This window comes from Lissotriton helveticus, chromosome 9 (assembly GCF_964261635.1).
Source record: "Lissotriton helveticus chromosome 9, aLisHel1.1, whole genome shotgun sequence".
Classification (NCBI taxonomy): Eukaryota; Metazoa; Chordata; class Amphibia; order Caudata; family Salamandridae; genus Lissotriton; species Lissotriton helveticus.
In genome coordinates this window covers 437,420,952-437,440,208 of record NC_136070.1, presented here as the reverse complement: position 1 = coordinate 437,440,208, position 19,257 = coordinate 437,420,952, and the positions used below count along the sequence as shown (strand labels likewise).

The 19,257-nt window shown below is 49.3% G+C and overlaps 1 protein-coding gene across 2 annotated transcripts in view; it reads right to left on the bottom strand.

The window, feature by feature from the left end:
- Positions 1–19,257, bottom strand: part of EIF5 (eukaryotic translation initiation factor 5) — a 121,185-nt gene that overhangs the window by 36,227 nt on the left and 65,701 nt on the right. For both annotated transcript variants that reach the window (XM_078660237.1, XM_078660238.1), the window contains 2 exons: positions 9,048–9,209; positions 8,393–8,557 (listed from right to left, as the gene is read on the bottom strand). In XM_078660237.1, coding sequence (XP_078516363.1) covers positions 8,393–8,557; positions 9,048–9,209 — 327 coding nt within the window. The remainder of the gene's footprint in view (positions 1–8,392; positions 8,558–9,047; positions 9,210–19,257) is intronic.

The following is a 19,257-nucleotide window of genomic DNA, read 5'->3' as shown; positions in this document are numbered from 1 at the left end:
CAGCGAGTCCAGAGGCAACTGTCCCCGAATATATGCAGGGTCCCCAGGTGCTGGTCTGTATTTCTTTTCGATACGTGGGTTCACCACTCTCGCCCTGGTAGGTTCCTTAAAGATCTCTGGGGCATGCGTAAGGACACCTTTTAGCATAGGAAGTGTCTTAACTGTTCTCTCTGAGACAGAGAAAGTGTCAAACAAAAAATCTTCTTCCACCGGGTCAGCATGCATGTCCACATCATGATTCGCAGCTGCCCGCTCTATCAAGGCATTAAATGCCGCTGAATCCTCAGTTGGGGATGTACGTGCACCAAAACCCTGTGGGTCCTGTACCACCTGATGGCCTCCCTGGTCACCAGTGTCGTCATAGGAGTCCTGTTGTACATCAGGGTCATTGTCAGCTGGGAAATTGTACTGTTCATCCTGATTATCGTCCTCTCCCCCTGACTGGTTGGGGGAAGGTGATGGACTCCTCCTTGGTGGAGGCTGAATAGGTTCAACAAGGGCAGGAATGTCCTGTGCCGGCCTTTTCTTTTTCAGTGGAATGACATAGGATTCCAATGGTTGGGAAGTGATCTTTCGTTTATAGAGGGTCAATTTCCCGGTTTCGGCATCGATGTAATGCTCAGAGTGTTCTTCTGAGGCTTGATGTCAATCCAATCGGCCACTTTGTGTCGAAGGTTGACGTTTCAGTGATCTTCGGCACCGATTTGGTTGCAAATGCCTTCGGTGCCACCTTCGGCGGCAGAGTGTAGAGAAGCTTGGTTGAAGTCTTCGCAGGTGCGTCCACCGGTTTCGGAGCCGACGGCGAGTGAGTTGTCGACGTCGAAGTCAGTTACCTGCTTTGTGAATGAAGCGGAGGGTTTGGTAACCGATGCCCCATGTCCGCCACTATCTGAGGACCTCGGTGGCGACGAGGTGGCCTCCGACGAATCTTCGGCTGCAACGGTCCGTGCCTCCGTTGTAGGCTTAGGCGCCGATGCCGTTGCTTTAGATTTGGTGTCTTTGTGCCGATGCGCAGTGCCTCCGGACTTCGGGTCGTGGTCCTGTGCCGGCGTAACCGTGCTCGACGACCTTCTTAGAGGACGGGTCCTTGGCCACTTTCTGCGGCGCTGTCGACTCGACAGCTTTCTTAGACTTCGGAGGGCCGGAGGGCGACGGAGTCGATGAGGGAGCAGGCTTTGTCATTTTTGATGGTACGTCGGCCATTTTAGGTGTCGTCGAATCCGAAGGTTTCGTTGGGACGTCGGCCATCTTTGGTGCCGTCGATTCCGAAGGTTTTGGTTTCGATACGCGCAATGGCGTCTCCACTGGTGTGTCCGTGGCCGGGCCAGAAGGCGGGGCCGGGGATAGCGGTTCAGGGTCATGGGTAAGGCCGAGTGGCGATCCCGTGACCTGCGGCTGAATCATGTAACTTTCGGGGCATAGCTCTTCCTCCGAGCTATCTTCCGCGGCCCCATAAACTTCTTCGTCGTCCCCTACCTAGACGTATTCAAGGTCTTGGCTCTGTCCTTCGACGTGTTCTTCGGGATCGGCCTCAACCTCAGTCGACGGTGGTGAAATCTGAAGATGATGGCTTCGGCCTTCTTCTGCGGGGTCGTCGAATATGTCGTCGGGTGCCGGAGCCGTTCGCCGTGCCTCGAGGCGCGCCGCGCGCCGAAGCTTGAGCGTTTTCTTTGACCTGAACTTTGAGCAGGCCATGCAGTTGTCATCGTTGTGGTCCGGCGAGAGGCATTTGTTACAGACTGGATGCACGTCGATATGTGGGTATTTGGACCCACAGACGGGGCAGAACTTGAACGGACTTCGTTCCATGGTAAGATTGTCGGTGTCTTGCTGCGACGAGAGGGCCTCGATGTCCGAAGAGTTACTCGACTCCGCAGAATTCCGACCCGAAGAGTCGGATGAAGCTCGAGACCGCACGTGAATACCGACGTACGAAGGCCGTTTGGCCTTAAAGAAGTAAGTTTTTTCGATTCCGACAAGGAGACGTCGAAACCACATCAGAACCCAATGGCGGAAAAAAACAATCTGGGGATGGAGTCGATGCCCATGCGCACTGTAGTCCAGGGGAGGAGCCACCTATCTCGTGATACTTCGAAGACTCTTCCAGGACAACAATGTGCAATCATCCGTACCCAACACTAGGCGGCAATCTATGCAATAGATATGAATTTAGCAGCCCACATGCCTCGAACATTGATTTAGCTTTCTGAAGTCTAATATAGGCCTGAGAAAGCAGTTATTTTTGGGTACGAGACAGCATATGGAGTACACGCTAGATATTGTAATGGTATGGGCTCTATAACTCCTTTTTGTAGAAAAGAGTGAACAAGGCTCTTGTTTGAGGTGTAAATACTAGTGTAATTTTGTGTGAACGTGGAGGAATGTTTGGGGCATTTTTGGTAAGCTCCAGGCAATAATCAGGTTGGATGATTCCTAGAATCCAGCTGTCTGAAGTATTGTATGCCAGACGGGGAGGAATTGAGACACGTCCCCCCGACCGGTGTGGAATGATCAGGGAAGGGGAGGCAAGTCACTGTTTGTTGAGGGTGAGGTGCGGGGTGTGGAACCCTTAACTCTTCCCTTGCCATTATTGCCTCTAAATCCACCTCAAAAGTAACCTATTTAAGAGGACTGACTTACCTTTATAGGATGTAGAGATATCTGTAGATGGTTTTTTTAAGCCCCTCTGTAGGAGCGACGAAAAGAACCCAGATTGGATGGGGACTGTAAGGCTCACATCGTTTTTGCAACGTCTGTGTCCTTCATCTTCTCTAAGGAAGTGTCTACAACAGGATCAAAGAGATGCTCTTTATCAAAAGGTAAGTTTAAGATAGAAGCCTGTACTTCGGGTTTAGACCCTGAAATTGTAAGCCAGGCGTGCCTTCATAGCAAGACATTGGTGTTGATTGCACGAGCCGCAGTGTCAGTTGCATCCAAACCACATCTAATAAAGGGGTTTGAAATTCGCTTTCTTTACTGAACTATGTTGTGTGCCTTAGATTTAGGTTTATCAGGTAGAAATTAGAGCAATTGTTCCAATTCGTCCTAGTGCGCTCTGTCGTATCTAGCAAAGAGACTGGGTATTGGCAATACACCCATAATTGCCTGCCTGTGCAGCTATTCTTTTTCCAGAGGCATTAGTTTAGATTCCTTGTCAGGAGGGGCAGCCCTTATGTTTGTGAATTTGACAGTTTACAGGAATTAGAAACCACTTAAGAATCCAATGGTAATTAACCTTTGATGTAAACTGGGTCTGATGGTGCAGATTTATACTTCTCCACCCTTGGTGTAATAATTTGTGCGCAAACCTGATCTTTAAAGATATCGTCCGCATGTTTGAGCATAACCTTAAGCATAGGCAGTGTGTGAGTGGATCTTTGGGAAGAGCTTAGTGTCTCAAAGAGAAAATCCTCCTCAAGTAACTTTATGAAGCTGAACTCCATGATAATCAGCAGCCCTATTGATTAGGTCTATATACCCTAGATTATGTGGAGAGCGTTTTGTAAGGTTCAAATGTGGATTGTTGTGTTGTAATCGTTCCATGGATCAGGACTATTTTGATTTAACCCATCCCCTTCATCCCAATTGTCAGGTGGTGGTGAATTTGTGGGTTTTATCAATAAATGTGGGTGAGGAAAGTGGTGGTAGAGGAGGAGAGGGATTAGTACCAACAGGTTTTCTCTAAAAAAGGAATTTGGTAAGTGTCCTCAGTTTCTGGTTTGCATGTCAATAATTTTATTGGAATATGTCCATTTTTCGGATAGACTAAAAGGTGTTTTTGTTTCGGGTCTAGGTTTGAAGGTGGGACTTCGAAACGAGGCTCCTTTGATGGAGTAGGAAGCATTTTATCTTTCAGTGCCAATATTTTCGAAGATGATGTTTTCGGCATCAAAGTGTTCAGATCAGAGAATAGTTTCAGGACCACAGGAGTGGATTCCAAAACGTGTTTTGGCTTTGTGCCCGACTCGACCCAGAGCAGAGGCTTTATTATTTGTTTTTGGTGCTTTTAAAACATGTTCTTGGTGCCAAGCTTGGCCGGAAGGCAGAAGTGGGCCCAGGGCCTTTTTCTTGGGCAGTGGTTGAGTTTGGGGCAGGGGAGGTTAGGTACTCCCAGTACGCTGACCCTGCATAATCTCTTTGGAGTCTGCATCTGACACAGATATTAGCTCCATTTTTCCTTGGCTCCTTGCGCGTCAACGACGTCTTGTTCGGAATCTTCTCCACAGAGATCCTGAATGGAGCTGCTGTGGTGTTGCATTTTGTGACGTCGAGCCAGACTGTCACGGAGTCTTTGGAACGGAACAATATGCACGCGTCGCAGTCTAGTTCGTGGTGCTCCGAGGAGAGGCACAAGTTGCACACCGAGCGAGTCGGTGCATGGTTACTTGGAGTGGCACAGGGGGACAGATTTTAAATGGAGTTCGTTCCATCGAACAGCCTTCCACGGAGTTTCTGATGTAAAGATTTTTGTAAGCCGATAAGATACAGAGAATGGGAAACTCGATCGAACAACACCACCATCGAGGGTAAGTAATTGCACACAGAGGGATGCTTTAGAACCAGAGCACAGCAAGACACGCCCAAACCAGATGGCGGAAAAAAAACTAACAATGGAGCCGATGCCCATGCATACTATCACCGATTGATTGAAAAAGCTTTATTCGAGTTATACACTCATAAAAGCACACATAAATTTATACAGTTTTAAAACTTCAAACATTCGATAATAATGAATTTGTAATTAAAAACACATAGTACATAAACATAAAAATTGTTACCAATTAGGGTTAAAATAAGCTCTCTCATAAAGTGCTGAAACTAGATGCATGTTAAAGTAGAGAATCCTCCGTGTTACGGGCCATTCCCAAGTTTATACAATCAAAACTCTGGACATACATGTTAGCAGCATTTTGTGGTTAAAATTCATATCTATCTCCCAGTAGGCATTGGCAAGGATAAATCAAACAAGCGGAAGAGATAAAATTCAAAACACATTAGAGGATAGAGCCCTCCTCCTTATGGACCATGCCCACCCCAGATATTTTGCAGTTCCAACTACGATGGACATTTCAGTGGAAGAACAAACAATTCTCAACCCCTCAATACCACTTAGGACACCAAGGTTCCTACAGACAGGAGCCAACCAAGATTTTCTTGGGTTTGCATAAGCCTCGCATAAAAAAAGAAAATGTGCGATGCTTTCGTTGGGGGCTCCACATGACGAGCAGCACGAACTACTACTAGTTCTCCAACTGGACGTCAAACACCTCAAGGGGAGAGAACCTGCCCTTAACTGGAAAAATAATTTCCTGTCTAGTGGAACAGTTATAAAGTCCCAATACTTTTCTAGGGCTGGTCTTGATTTAATTTCCAAAAATCTACCCCCCATGGATTCCGAGGTTACGCTCCTCCAAAGCTTCTGATCAATGTAATCCCAATATATTTCTTTGATGCCAGATTTACTAGGGAATACTTCCCCGAGGGGATTTTCCCAAAGTTTGGAGAGCCCAAGCTCAGCAAGGACGTCCCTTAGCATTTTTAGCCATGTAATTTTTCGAAAAGCATCTGATTTGGCTAGTGCTAAGAACCCCTCAGCGTAGTGTCTTATTTCCACGGTTGTCCATAGCCGTCTCCAATAGAGGATAGGCCTCAATCGGGCACGGTCACTAAGCGATCTTCTGCCTAGATCAAAGCCAAGCGGTATTAATGGGGTGCTTTGGGGGAGACTAGTTATCCCTCTCACAAACCTGTTCTCAGATCTTTGGAGGGTGGTAAGACTCTCAAAGCCCCAGACTTCAGCCCCATAAAGGGTTGCGCCCAAGGCTTTTGCGTCATAAACCATAAGAACAGGTTTTATAGGCCTAGTTTTGGATTTTACTTGCTCAACCCTGAGGGCTCCTGAAATCTGCTGGTGTTTCATCACCGCCTTCTCAATGTGTCTCGACCAACCAAGTTTACTTGATATCTCCACCCCAAGGTATGTAAAAACATTTACTAACTCTAATTTGATGTTATTCAAGAATACCCTGGGTTGAGATTGGCGCTTTTGCCCAAAGGCCATCAACTTGGTTTTATTTACATTAACCTCAAGACCCCTTTCTTTGCAGAACATATCAAATATGTTCAGGGCTCGCTGGAGACCCGACGGGGTCTTGGACACGATCAAGGTGTCGTCAGCGAACATCAGAATCGGAACCCTGATGCCCGCTAACGAAGGTGCGTCTACCATTGCGTCCAATATCCTATCCACTATGCCATTAATGAACAGGGAGAACAGCAGGGGTGCCATTGCACATCCCTGCCGTACCCCCCGCTCAACTGGGAAGTTGGTAGTAGATTCCCCATTCCTCCCCCACTGGACCTTAGCATAATTACTTTCATGGAGACGCATTATCAGCGTGAGCAAATCAAGTGGGACCCCTATCTTGGACAAAACCGCCCACAACGTGCTCCTAGGCACCAAATCAAAGGCAGCCCGTAGATCTACAAATGCTACATAAAGGCTGCCTTTACCCAGGAGTACAGTCCCCCACCGTAGCATGGTGAAGCGAAAAATTTGATCGACCGTACTAGTTGCACGTCTAAATCCTGCCTGGAAGGGGGATAAAGCATTGTTGTCATCTACCCAGGCCATAAGTTTGTCGACCACCATCTTCCCCACTACTTTTTGCATAGTGGCCAGCAAACTTATTGGTCTATAGTTTGCCGGGAGTGACCGGTCACCTTTCTTGAAAATCGGTATTATTATTGCCCCCTTCCATATATTGGGGATTTTTGCCCCTTTGGCTAGGCCGTTTCCCAGCAAGGTCACATATTTTGCCCACCGAACCTGGTCGTGTTTAAAAATGTCTGAAGGGATTCCATCTAGCCCAGGGGCTTTCCCCCCCTGCAGGGTTGAAATTGCAAGTTCCGCATCCTTAGTTAGAAATAAATCACTTTTGCAAAATACCATAGGAATTGATTCTATGGCCACTATATCCCTGCTCTCAGCATACTGAGGTTTAAAATACTCGACCCACAATGCCTCATCGACATTGTTGTCGGGATTTTTGGGGGAACCCCCTCTTCCCCATTTCACAATTTTCCAGAAAAGTCTGGAATCCTTTTGCCCTGAGGCCTCGAGTAGCTCCTCCCAGTACTCCTCATCCCACCGCTTCTTAGCCTTGCGGATGCTGTCATTATAATGTTTCCTGGTAGCGCTAATCAAGGCCTTATCCCTACTTTTAAGTGCTCTACCCAACTCCAGTCTGGCTACCCTACACTGTTTGTTGAACCAGCTTGCCAATGTAATTGGTACTTTTCTGTTGGGCTTCACTGGCTTGATAAAGTGCGGTTTTATCAGGGAGAAGAATGTGTCATGTATATCAGTTATTTGGATGGAGCCTGGTATTACAGGATCTACTATTTCCATGGCAGCAATAGCATTATCTACCTCCAAATTGATGGAGTCCAAGGCGGCATGGTTACTTGGAGTGGCACAGGGGGACAGATTTTAAATGGAGTTCGTTCCATCGAACAGCCTTCCACGGAGTTTCTGATGTAAAGATTTTTGTAAGCCGATAAGATACAGAGAATGGGAAACTCGATCGAACAACAATACCATCGAGGGTAAGTAATTGCACACAGAGGGATGCTTTAGAACCAGAGCACAGCAAGACACGCCCAAACCAGATGGCAGAAAAAAAACTAACAATGGAGCCGATGCCCATGCATACTATCACCGAAAAAAGGAGTCACCTGCCTCTGACTGGAAAGACTTCTTCGAAGAAAATCAACTTGCAAACATCCGGACCCAACACTAGATGGCAGGAGTCTGCTAAGCATGTGATCTACAGCTCACATACCTTAAACAGGTTTTCATAAGCTATTGGGCAATTTTCCAACGTTTTATTTAGTAGGTTCATTTTTAGATTATTGCAGTAGTACATATATTATATAGATTTATATTGCCCAGATAGCATAAATTCAAGCACTGGGCTTCAGTACCACAAATCAAAAGGTATTGAGTCAATTTGAATCAAGAGAAGCAACAAGGTAACACCAACAACCACACTGTAATAGGGTGTCAGATCAAAGCACATTACTGGCGCTGGATACATGGTGGCCTGACAAGCAGCACGATGGCAATTGTACATCTGTCCGACAGTGTGGGCTAAACATTGAGAATTTAACCAAATCGGTGTTTCTGCACAGCAACCAGGACAAATGCCTTCTGTCCAACGTTAAGGGTACGAGTGCAAAAAACCCCCCACAATAAATCACGGTTTGGCCAACGGATAATACGAACTAAATGTAACCCGCCAGTGAATTTTCCACCTCAAATGCTCCAAGGCAGAAGAAATGTGGTGTGCTGTGCTTTTTAAATACACAATAACGAAAAATAAAAATATACCTTTTCTGCCCAGCTGATGATGACCTCCTCCTCTAAAAGATCTGCATCATACATCTCTTTAAGGGTGCGGGGAATTTTAGGCAGAAGTTGCGCTTGATGTATATCCACTACACACTCAAATCCATGCAGTAAGTACTTCTGTGCTTTTTTGTTGTTATGACAAAACTGTAAAAGAAAAGAAATGGTGTCAGGAAACAAATTACAGTGTCCCTCCCTGCCCCTTCCAAACCATCCAATCCTATCCACCTACATATGCAACATTTTGCATCGGTCCTACCTTCATCACTTAACACGAAACCTCCAAGTCAGTGACAGAAGTCTAGCAGAAATCAGCTTACAAATTCACATTCGAATTGTGGGATGCATTCTAAGAATTAATTCAGCATACCAGGATACAGAGCACTTTAAGATAAAATAGGTAACGCAGCAATCCTTGCAAGTCTCATTTTGCTCCCAACCGACTACTCCAATGGCATGAAATACCAGAGCGTACAGAGGTGCATTAAAGGTTCATGGGGTACATGTGACCATGACTTGGGTAAGAATATTCTACTAGGGTTGAGTTCCAGGGTACCAACCTCCACAAAAAAGGGGTAAATAAACCAGTTAAGGTACAAAGCAACCACAGATGTTTAACTAGCAATGAAAAGCTTACTCTGAGAAAATGGCGTCTGTATTTCTTGATCTGCTCTCGGATTCGGTCATCAAAAAGAACTTCAGTCAAGACCAGTGGACCCATTGCTTTGACATCCAACCTTTCAGCTTCTGCCAAAATATCTTTGTCAGACGTATCAATAACACCCTCTTCCTTGCGTTTCTGATGGGGGGATAAAAAAAAAGTATTTAATAAAATTACAATAGAATTAACGAATTTCAGACTTAACCAGGCTTTTTTAGCTCACCCTTAACATGCCTGTCTATGGTAAGAATGTCTTCAAATAAATCTAAAAGCATGCTACACAGTGCACCTGCTTTATGTTAAAACTTACCTGTACCTCCAGTTCTACGTCTTGGGCATCTTTCAGAATCAGATGCCCGATTACCCATTGTCGTGCAGAGTCCCCCAGAGTAACATGCAAGGTCAAATTTCATAAGAAATACATTGGGAACATTTTAGTAGCCCCTTCACTTCATAAGAAATGTCCTAATGTACAAACAAGGTTATGGGAAATTCATCTATTACCCCAGAAGCCATAGTCCTTCAGATTTTTAAAGCATCAGACGTGAAGGGATAAAGTTAACAGCCTCTTATTTGGGGGAGCAGAGCAAGCTGCATGGGAATCTAGGAGATGGCTTGGGAACTGCAGTTTACAGGTAACTTGCTACTCATCCAGGATTGGATCTTTTACGGATTCATTTGTTTAAATCAGAATAGCAAGCAGTATTCAGTAAGCATGTGATAAGCCACATTAAGCAACACTGGCATGAAAAAGAGTAGATTACCCTGTAAGCCTCTATTTGTAGCATATAGTGCTACAGATTCACGATATGCATACTCCTGCCATCTAGAGTTGGGCCCATTGTGTTTTTCCCTCGAGAAAGGTTTATGATCGGCATTGTTAATTTTCTCCTTCATCTCAAGGTAATGCGTGTAGGAGAGTAGGGTCTGCAATCCTATGATCACCCAGATTTTTGCTTTTTGCTTCACTGGACTGGTTTACGACTTCCCTGGCTGTGGGCCTGCTAATCAGACCCACAGCCTAGCTGTTCTCTCTACTCCAAATTGTACCCAGGTACTGAATTGGCACTGGGCCCTCTCTGAGTCCCTGTACCCAGGGCTGAGGAGCACCCAGAAGTCTCCCAGGGGCTGCAGCATGTATTATGCCACCCCTGGGCTGACTAACTAAACAGACGCAACTGGCTGCTTGACAGCTGGGAGCAAGGTGGTGTAATCACCCTTTGCTTTAGATATAGTATACCTATATCTAAACCTAAATGGACACACAGATCTCCTATCAGTCACTCCTATGGCAGGCCTTAACAATCCTGAAGGCAGAGTGCTTGGAATTGTGTGAGATGGTGCTCTGGCATGAGCTGAGCCTGTCTGTGGCTTTCGGGATCTATTCCTTTACCGTTTCCATGATAGCGTCAGACCATATACTCTTAAGTGCCTTATAATCCTCGCGGTTATGGTAACTTTGGTCTGACATTATCTAAACATGTCGTGTAAGGTGTCATACGCTTTGGAATACTACCCCCTCGCCAGTTCTGGCGACGGGGGTAGCACTCCACCCCTCTAGAGGCAGAAGACATGTTGGTAACCTGTAACCCCGGTTAAAGTCGAACATAGCCTCAGCTTCACAAAATGGATGCTGCCACCGAGACACAAGTCTGCCCTCCTGCTGCTGGGAGTCCTCCCAGCGCGGGAGGCAAGGACAAAGGGTTTCCTGCCAGGGGCGGTGCCAGCACATCCCAGACAGGATTTTGTGTATCCCAGGTAGGCAGGGCTATAGAGGAAGGTGACTGCCAGTGGCACCCCGGTGCTCACTATGCATAGGCCGGTCTGAACCAGTTCCAGGGGCACACCAGCCCCTGAGCTGGGGAAAGTCCGGCAGGGGAGAGGGGTGTAACCACCCCCTCCTAGTCTCACCCATAGGGCAGGACTTAGTCGCGTGCCAGCCCCCTTTTGCAGGCAGGCCCCCTTCCAAATTAGATCATCTTTGAATCCTGAAACTACTTTCCACGAAAGGAACTCAAGACTCTTCTCAAGATTTCTCCCATGTGACTAAGGAGTAGTCACCCTGCAGCAGCAGGCACCATCCAAGCATCGCAGTCTGCTGTAAGTCTCTCCTCCGGATCAAGACTGCCCAGCTCGACGAGAACCGGCTTCCCTGGCACCTCTGACCTCCACCTACATCATCAGCCCAGCTGAGATCCGTGGGTGTGACGAGACCTCGAGGGACCGGCCATCTTCAAGACTGCACGACGCTTGCCCAGCACGACTACTGAGGGATCCTCACGTGAGTGCTTTGGGGTCCAAGAAGCCCCAACCCTGAGCAGCTCCAGCTCCAGCACCGAAGTCCAGCCCCCTTGCATCCAAGAGATCTGCGTGGGGCCCTTCTGCTCTTTGCTGCTCACCGCGTTGTCCAGGTCACTTGCCCGTTGGCTAGTGGCCCTTCTGACGACGAACTACGACGACAACACCGCTGGTCTGGTTGCTCCAGACTGGCCCTTGCTCCCCTCCAACAGAGGAGCACCCCGGACCCTCCTGGTCCACTCCAGACGCCATTTTGAGTCCACCGCGTGGGCTTGCATTTGCCAAGAGTTGTTGCCCCAATCCTGGGTCCAGCGACGTCGACAGCAGATACCTTCATGGGACAGCTCGCCCCTCCATCCTGGTCGCCGACAACGCCTCCTGGTCCGAGAGACTGCAGAGCCCAGCGTCGCCCACTCACCTGGTCGAGGTGACTTCGTCCGGTGCCATCCTGGTGCCCACCTAATCACTGGCTAGTGATTCAGAACTTGGTCCCCTCTGCTTACAGGTCTTCATCTTCATCGATCCAGGCTTGGATCACCACGAACTTCACTGGTCGCCTGCCAGCAACTTATTTCTTCAGGCTCCATAGACTGCAACGAGGATCTCCGACGTCTTTTCAGCCCTATGCAGCCGCAGCCCCTGGGCTAGGTAACCTGAGCATTTCGGTGCTCCAGCATAGTATAACTATCTAAGTGTCAGGATCCTTTGTCGTTTCAGCTCTACTTAGTCGGGTTCGCCCGAGAACACTAACTTTGCTTTTACTAGCCTCCATAGACTTTTTCCCGCCTTACGTGTGAGAGTTCCCACTCTGCACACGACGTCCCTAGGCCTCCTGCTTCTAATCTAAGGGTTCAGCATTGTAGGCCTAGCGTTTCTAAAGTCTATGAGAGTAGTACTTACCTGCTAGTAATTTCGCATTCCACTTCTTGTGTATATGGTTTTTCGTGCCCCTCGGGCATTTGTGTAAATTGTGCGACTTTCAGTATTTTCATAAGAGTTTTGTTATGTGCTTAGCTCCCTGACTCAAAGAGATCAGGGTAGACAAGAAAATAAAGTATATTTATTTATAACAAAACAACTTGTGTGGTGTCCTTTCACTTGGTGTTCAAGGGGTATATGTGATGGTAAAACAGCTTGCTTAACACGCCCTCTAGAGTTTAGCCTAAAGACTGCACGTGTCCATGCTACTAGGATAGCTGGTCTATCAGGTTGACTTACAACCAATCATCAATAAGGGTTGTTTGGTATGATACAAAGTGATCACTAGAATAGTGAGCACTATATATCAGGCCAACTTCTCACACTGGTGAACCGAAGACTGTATCCATTGCAAACAATATTCAGCACCCACTTGTCCTGAGTAATGCCAGAAAAAAAATTGAACGGCTCCCTCCACCGGAGCGGGTAACGGATGAAGGGGAAGTAACCGCTCAGGGTCTAGACCCGGCCGGGCCTTTGTTCACAGTAGAGGACTGCTGTCCACCTCTACCCCTCTGTCGTTTTTGGAAGGGTCTCTGGAACTGCTGCTGTTGTCCCGAAGACTGTCCTCGTCCTTTTCCCTGCGAACCGAACCGTCTCTGGAGCGGGCGGTAGGGCTTCTTTTCTTTGGGCTTCTCCAAGCCCACAGCCTTCATGCGGGCCATTTCATCATCGGCATGTTTTCCGAACAGCGTTTCTCCGGAAAAGGACAGATTGGCCACCCGCTGCTGTGCCTCCGGCTTGAGTGACATAAGCCTGAGCCAAGCATGGCAGCGCTGGTTGATCCCCTGACAGTAACCATGGGCCGCCAACAGCGAGATATCCGCAGCGGCGCTGATGACCTGGTTCGAAACCAGCATCCCTTCCTTAACTATTTCTTGGAAGTCCTCCATCCTGTCACGTGGCAGAAGGTCCGCGAACTGTTTCAGGGAATCCCACAGTGCACGGCCGTACCGCCCCAGCAATGCCGAATCGCTGGAGGCTTTCATGGTCGTGGAAGAAGTCCCACAAGCCTTCCTTCCAGCCGAATCAATGCAACTGCTTTGTTTATCAGGCGGCACGGTGGAGGACGGGGAGGTAGAATGTAACTTCCTGGCCGCCGTCACTATCACGGAGTCGGGTACTGGGTCCATCCGCAGGAAGGCCGGGTCCGAATCCGGTGCCCTGTACTTCTTCAGAAGTCGGGAGGGAGCGGCCTTCACCACCGCAGGTTCGACCAGTCCTGGCACCAATGGCAGCAGAGGGCGAGACAGATGCTTCTTGTGAAGTGTCTCGAATATCACGGACGTCGTAGGTGTAGGAGCCGTCACAGTGATGCCCAATTTCACAGCCCCCCTCAGGAGAACCTCCAGGAACGTGCTGATGTCGTCTACCGGAGACACCCTTGTCTCCGGGGAGTCCGATAAGGTAGGTGAATATGAGCGAGTCCTAGGAGTCCGTAGGGGACCTGGATCCTCGCCTCCTATGGCGATGCCTAGATCTAGTGAAGGACCTGTGTCTACTCCTCGATCTTGCTCTCCGTCCGGAGCGTGACCGTGATTTCCTAGGTCTGGGACGCTCTGCCGGCTTCCCCCGGGCGGGCGTCTTGGGCTTGGACGGGACTTGCGGCTTAGGATTCCCTTTGGGAGGGGTCGGAAGCCTGGGCAACGAGACCGACCTCTGTGGAACCGGGGGCGGCCTCTCTGGCACATGAGGCCGAGGCGGCGGTGGAGGCAGAGGAAGCAACGGAGGAGGGGTCGGAGCCCTCGGAGGGAGACCCCTCGGCAACAGAGGCGGGGGTGTTGCATGCTTCTGTGATGGAGTATACACCTCGGAGTACACCGATCCCGGTGATCCGCCTTCCTTTCCAGATCCGGACTGTGGAGAGCCTCCCACAACATCAGGCCTCTCACCACGATTCCTCGACGTCGAACGGTGACCAGACGGCAAGCGTGGGCCCCTCGGCGTCGACCGTCTTCCATGCCTCGACGGAGACCTCTGCCACCTCGACGTCTACCTTGGCGTCGACCGCCTCGACGGCGACCTAGACGTCTTCCGCCTCGCCGGCGACCTAGACGTCTTCCGCCTCGCCGGCGACCTAGACGTCTTCCGCCTCGACGGCGAGGATCCCCTCGACGACTATCGCTTCCTCTTCGCCGACGGCGAAGTCGCTTCGACGGCGAGCGCCGAAATCGTGAAAGGAGACTTCGACGGCGGCCTGTGTAACTCCAGACGTCGACGTTTCTTCGACCCAGAGCCCTGGGGAAATGGGGAACAGACCGTAGTCATCCCTCTCGACGTCGTGGTCAGTGCCACCGACCCAGACGGAGAATGGGAACGTTTGCTGGTATTCCTGCCCCTGGGGAGCCCCCAAAGGCCTCAGCATGGGCAGAATAAGCCCCTCCAGACCCACCTTGCGCCTTCATCCTTTTTTCCTCGAGGCCCTGAAGCCTGATCTTCTGTCTTTCCTTCAGGGTCCTGCCAGAGAAGCCTTGACAAATCTCACACTCCTCAGGGATGTGGGAAGAGGGAAGGCAGAGGATACACACCTCATGGGAATCTGATTTTGCCTTCTTCCTGGAGCACTCCGGGCATTTGTCAAATAAGGCAGGCATATTTGACATCAAAAAGGAGCAAAAACCAAGAAGAACAGCACTAAAGTAATTTAGAAGCACTCAAATCGAAATTAACAGTGAAAAAACACCAATAAACCCTTGAAAAGGGAGAGCTCAATGCTCCAGGGTCCTGCTTGCAGGAGCCGGAAAAAAGAACTGAAAGTAACTGGGACCTGCAGTGCATTCTGGGATACTGTGAAGTTCTGGAAGGTTCTCTTAAAGGCACAGCATCCTATTCTGAGCCACATAATGTCAGCCTATGGGGCTTGTCTGTCCAGGTTCTCCTCTCTATCATTCCAGAGGGTGTTTGCTGTTAAAGCAAGGGAAATCTGTACAGGCTTTGCTGTTTTGTGGATTTTTGTGGTGGAATTTCTAGTTGAAGTACTGGACAGTGTAGCTTTTATAGGCTGCATTATCTGTCTTTAAATTCTCTCTTGTCTGTGCAGTTCTGCATTTTTTCGAAACTAAGATTATTTTTGATTGCTCTGGGGTCCACGCACATGGGCGGGACTATTCACTAGATTAGGACTATACACAGAGATCCCCTACTACAGAAAGTATTTTACGGTCTTGGCTAAGGCCTTTTGGCGATGCCTCGACGGAGCCACTGGTAACAGGTTAATCGGTGTCAAGGGTGTTGTACTCACAATTTGCCCCGATGGGATTTCATCGTCTGAGTCTGAATAGTCCTCGACGGTGACGATTTCGAGGTCAGAATCTGGGGCGTCCTGTAGATCCTGGTCATCATCGAAGATGTTGTCCGGTTTCGGTGCCTGTCGCTGCATTTCTTGCCTAGCGGCCCGTCGGTTTCGTATAGTTTTTTTGGATCGAAACTGGGCACAGGCCGGGCAGGTTTCTTCCTTATGGTCTGGGGAAAGGCACTTGTTGCATACTGAGTGTTTATCAGTATGTGGGAACTTGGAGTGGCATAGTGGGCACCTTTAAACGGGCTTCTTTGCATCGACGGTCGGCTCACGTGGCGTCGAAAAGGCCCAACGGCCCGCGTCGACGACCGATTAGAGATGGAAGTTTGGATCGAGTAGAGAGGTACCGAACGAGAACAATACCGACGAAGTCGAAGGCCTTTTGGCCTTTAGAAAAGTTTTGTTTTCGATTCAGAGTTGGAGTATAGGAGTTTGCATCCGAACCCAATGGCGGAAAAAAACTCTGTGGATGGAGAAGATGCCCATGCGCACTGTAGTCCAGGGGAGGAGTCACCTATCTCGTGATACTTCGAAGACTCTTTCAAGACAACAAAGTGCAATCATCCGGACCCAACACTAGGCGGCGATCTATGCACAGATATGAATTCAGCAGCTCACATGCCTCCAACACATCTGTTTTTGCTGGATATTTGGTGATCGTGGAGTTAATTCTAGGCTATATCAGAGCTCTTTTAGAATGATGTTGCTACCATAATTTGTCGCAGCACTACGTAGCACCAAAGAGACAAGTGGATTTTGTTACAGGACAAGTAGATTTATGAAGCAACCTGCCCCATGGACAAGTAGACATTTTATTAAATGTCACACCCATGTGCATCTCATCTCAGATTACCCTATTGTATCTGGCGAGTATGCCAACTGAATTGCTGACTGTAGGAGAGTAGGGTCTGCAATCCTATGATCACCCAGATTTTTTGCTTTTTGCTGCACTGGTTTACGACTTTCCCTGGCTGTGGGCCTGCTAATCAGACCCACAGCCTAGCTGTTCTCTCTATCCAAATTGTACCCAGGTACTGAATTGGCACTGGGCCCTCTCCAAGTCCCTGTACCCAGGGCTGAGGTGCACCCAGAAGTCTCCCAGGGGCTGAAGCACGTATTGTGCCACCCCTGGATTGACTACCTAATCTGACACAACTGGCTGCACGACAGCTGGGGCAAGGTGGTGTACTCACCCTTTGCTTTAGATATAGTATACCTATATCTAACCCTAAAATGGACACACAGATCTCCTATCAGTCACTCCTATGGCAGGCCTTAACAATCCTGAAGGCAGAGTGCTTGGAATCGTGTGAGATGGTGCTCTGGCATGAGCTGAGCCTGTCTGCGGCTTTCGGGATCCATCCCTTAGCCGTTTCCATGATATCGCATACCATATACTCTTAAGTGCATTATAATCCTCGCGGTTATGTGCCAACTCTGGTATCGCTTTATCAAAACATGTCGAGTAAGGTGTCATACGAATTGGAATACTAACCCCTCGCCAATTCTGGCGACGGGGTTAGCATTCCACCCTTCTAGAGGGACACGACATGCCTGTAACCTATAACCCGGTTAAAAGTCAGACAGAGCCTTAGCATCCACAAAATGGATGCTGCCACCGAGACACAAGTCTGCCCTCCTGCTGCTGGGAGTCCTCCCAGAGCAGGAGATAAGGACAAAGGGTTTCCTGCCAGGGGCGGTGCCAGCACCGTCCCAGACAGGGTTTTGTGTATTGTAGGTAGGCAGGGCTTTAGAGGAAGGTGACTGCAAGTAGCACCCCGGTGCTCACTATGCATAGGCCGGCTTGAACCAGTTCCAGGGTCACTCCAGACCCTGTGCTGGGGAAAAGCCCGCCAAGGAAGTGGGTGTAACCACCCCCCTCCTAGTCCCACCCATAGGGCAGGACTTAGTCGCGTGCCAGCCCCTTTTTACAGGATAAAGGTAGAGACTGGCCCCCTTCCAAATCAGATCATCTTTGAATCCTGAAACTACTTTCTGCGAAAGGAACTCAAGACTTCTTCCTAAGATTTCTCCCTTGTGACTAAGGAGTAGTCACCCTGCACCCGCAGGCACCATCTACAGAACACTGCGGTCTGCTGCACGTCCTTCCTCCGGAATCCGACTGCCCAGCTCGACGAGACCCGGCTTCCCTGGCACCTCTGACCTCTACCCACCTCTACAGCACAGCTGAGAACCGTGGGTGCGACGAGACCTCGAGGGACCGGCCATCGCCAAGACTGCACGACTTCTGCACAGCAAGCCCGCCGAGTATTCCACTGGTGAGTGCTTTGGGGTCCGAGAAGCCCCGACTCTGAGCAGCTCCAGCTCCGAAGTGCAGCCCCCCAGCATCTCCACGATCTGCGTGGGGCCCTTCTGCTTTCCGCTGCTCACCGCGTTGTTTGGCTACTAGCCCGTTGGCTTGTGGCCTCCCTGACGACGCCCGACGACATTTCTGCTGCTAGTCTGGTTGCTCCAGACTGGCCCTTGCTCCCTCCCAGAAGAGGAGCACCCTGGACCCTCCTGGTCCACTCAAGACGCCATTTTGAGTCCACCGCGTGGGCTTGAATTAGCCAAGGCTTGTTGCCCAATCCTGGGTAACTTCGACGCCAACGACTTCATCCTTCGTGGGACAGCTCGCACCTCCATCCTGGTCGCCGACAACGCCTCCTGGTCCGAGAGACTGCAGAGCCCAGCAGCGCCCACTCACCTGACTGCGGTGACTTCGCCCGGTGCCATCCTGGTGCCCACTTAATCACTGGCTAGTGATTCAAGAACTTGGTCCCCTCTGCTTTCAGGTTTCTTCTTCCTTGATCCAGGCTTGGATCCATCGAACTTTCCTTCACTGGTCGCCTGCCAGCAACTTCTTCCTTCCAGGCTCCCGGTCCGGCAACGAGATCCCCGACGTCTTTTCAGGCCTATGCAGCTGCAGCCCCTGGGCTAGGTAACTTCGGCACTCCGGTGTCCCAGCATAGCCTCACTATCCAAGGGTCAGGATCCACTGTCGTTTTCTTCCTACCAGGTCGGGTTCGCCCGTGAACACTAACTTTGCCTTTACTAGCCTCCATAGACTTTGTCCCGCATCCCGCGTGAGTGCGCACACTCTGCACCCGAGTCCCCTGGGCCTCCTAGTAGTAATCTAACGATTCCCTAGTCCAGTCCTAGCGATTCCAAAGCCTATTAGAACTGTTACTTACCTGCTAGTAATTCGCATTCCACTTTTAGTGTATATGGTTTTTCGTGCCCCTCGGGCATTTGTGTAACGTGCTAACTTAAAAGTATTTTCGTAAGAGTTTTGTTGTGTGCTTAGCACCCTGTCCTCATAAAGAGTACAGGGTTGTTGTGATCCTAATAAATACATTGTTTATTTTCATAACACTTGTGTGGTGTCCTTTCACTGGGTGTTCAAGGGGTAATGTGATGGTAAAACAGCTGGCTTAACACGCCCTCTAGAGTCTTAGCCTTAGACTGCTCGTATCCATGCTACTAGGATAGCTGGTCTATAAGGTTGACTTACAACCAATCATCAATAAGGTTGTTTGGACTGATATATAGTGATCACTAGAATAGTGAGCACTGCACATCAGGCCAACTTCTCACATTGGTGAGCAGCGG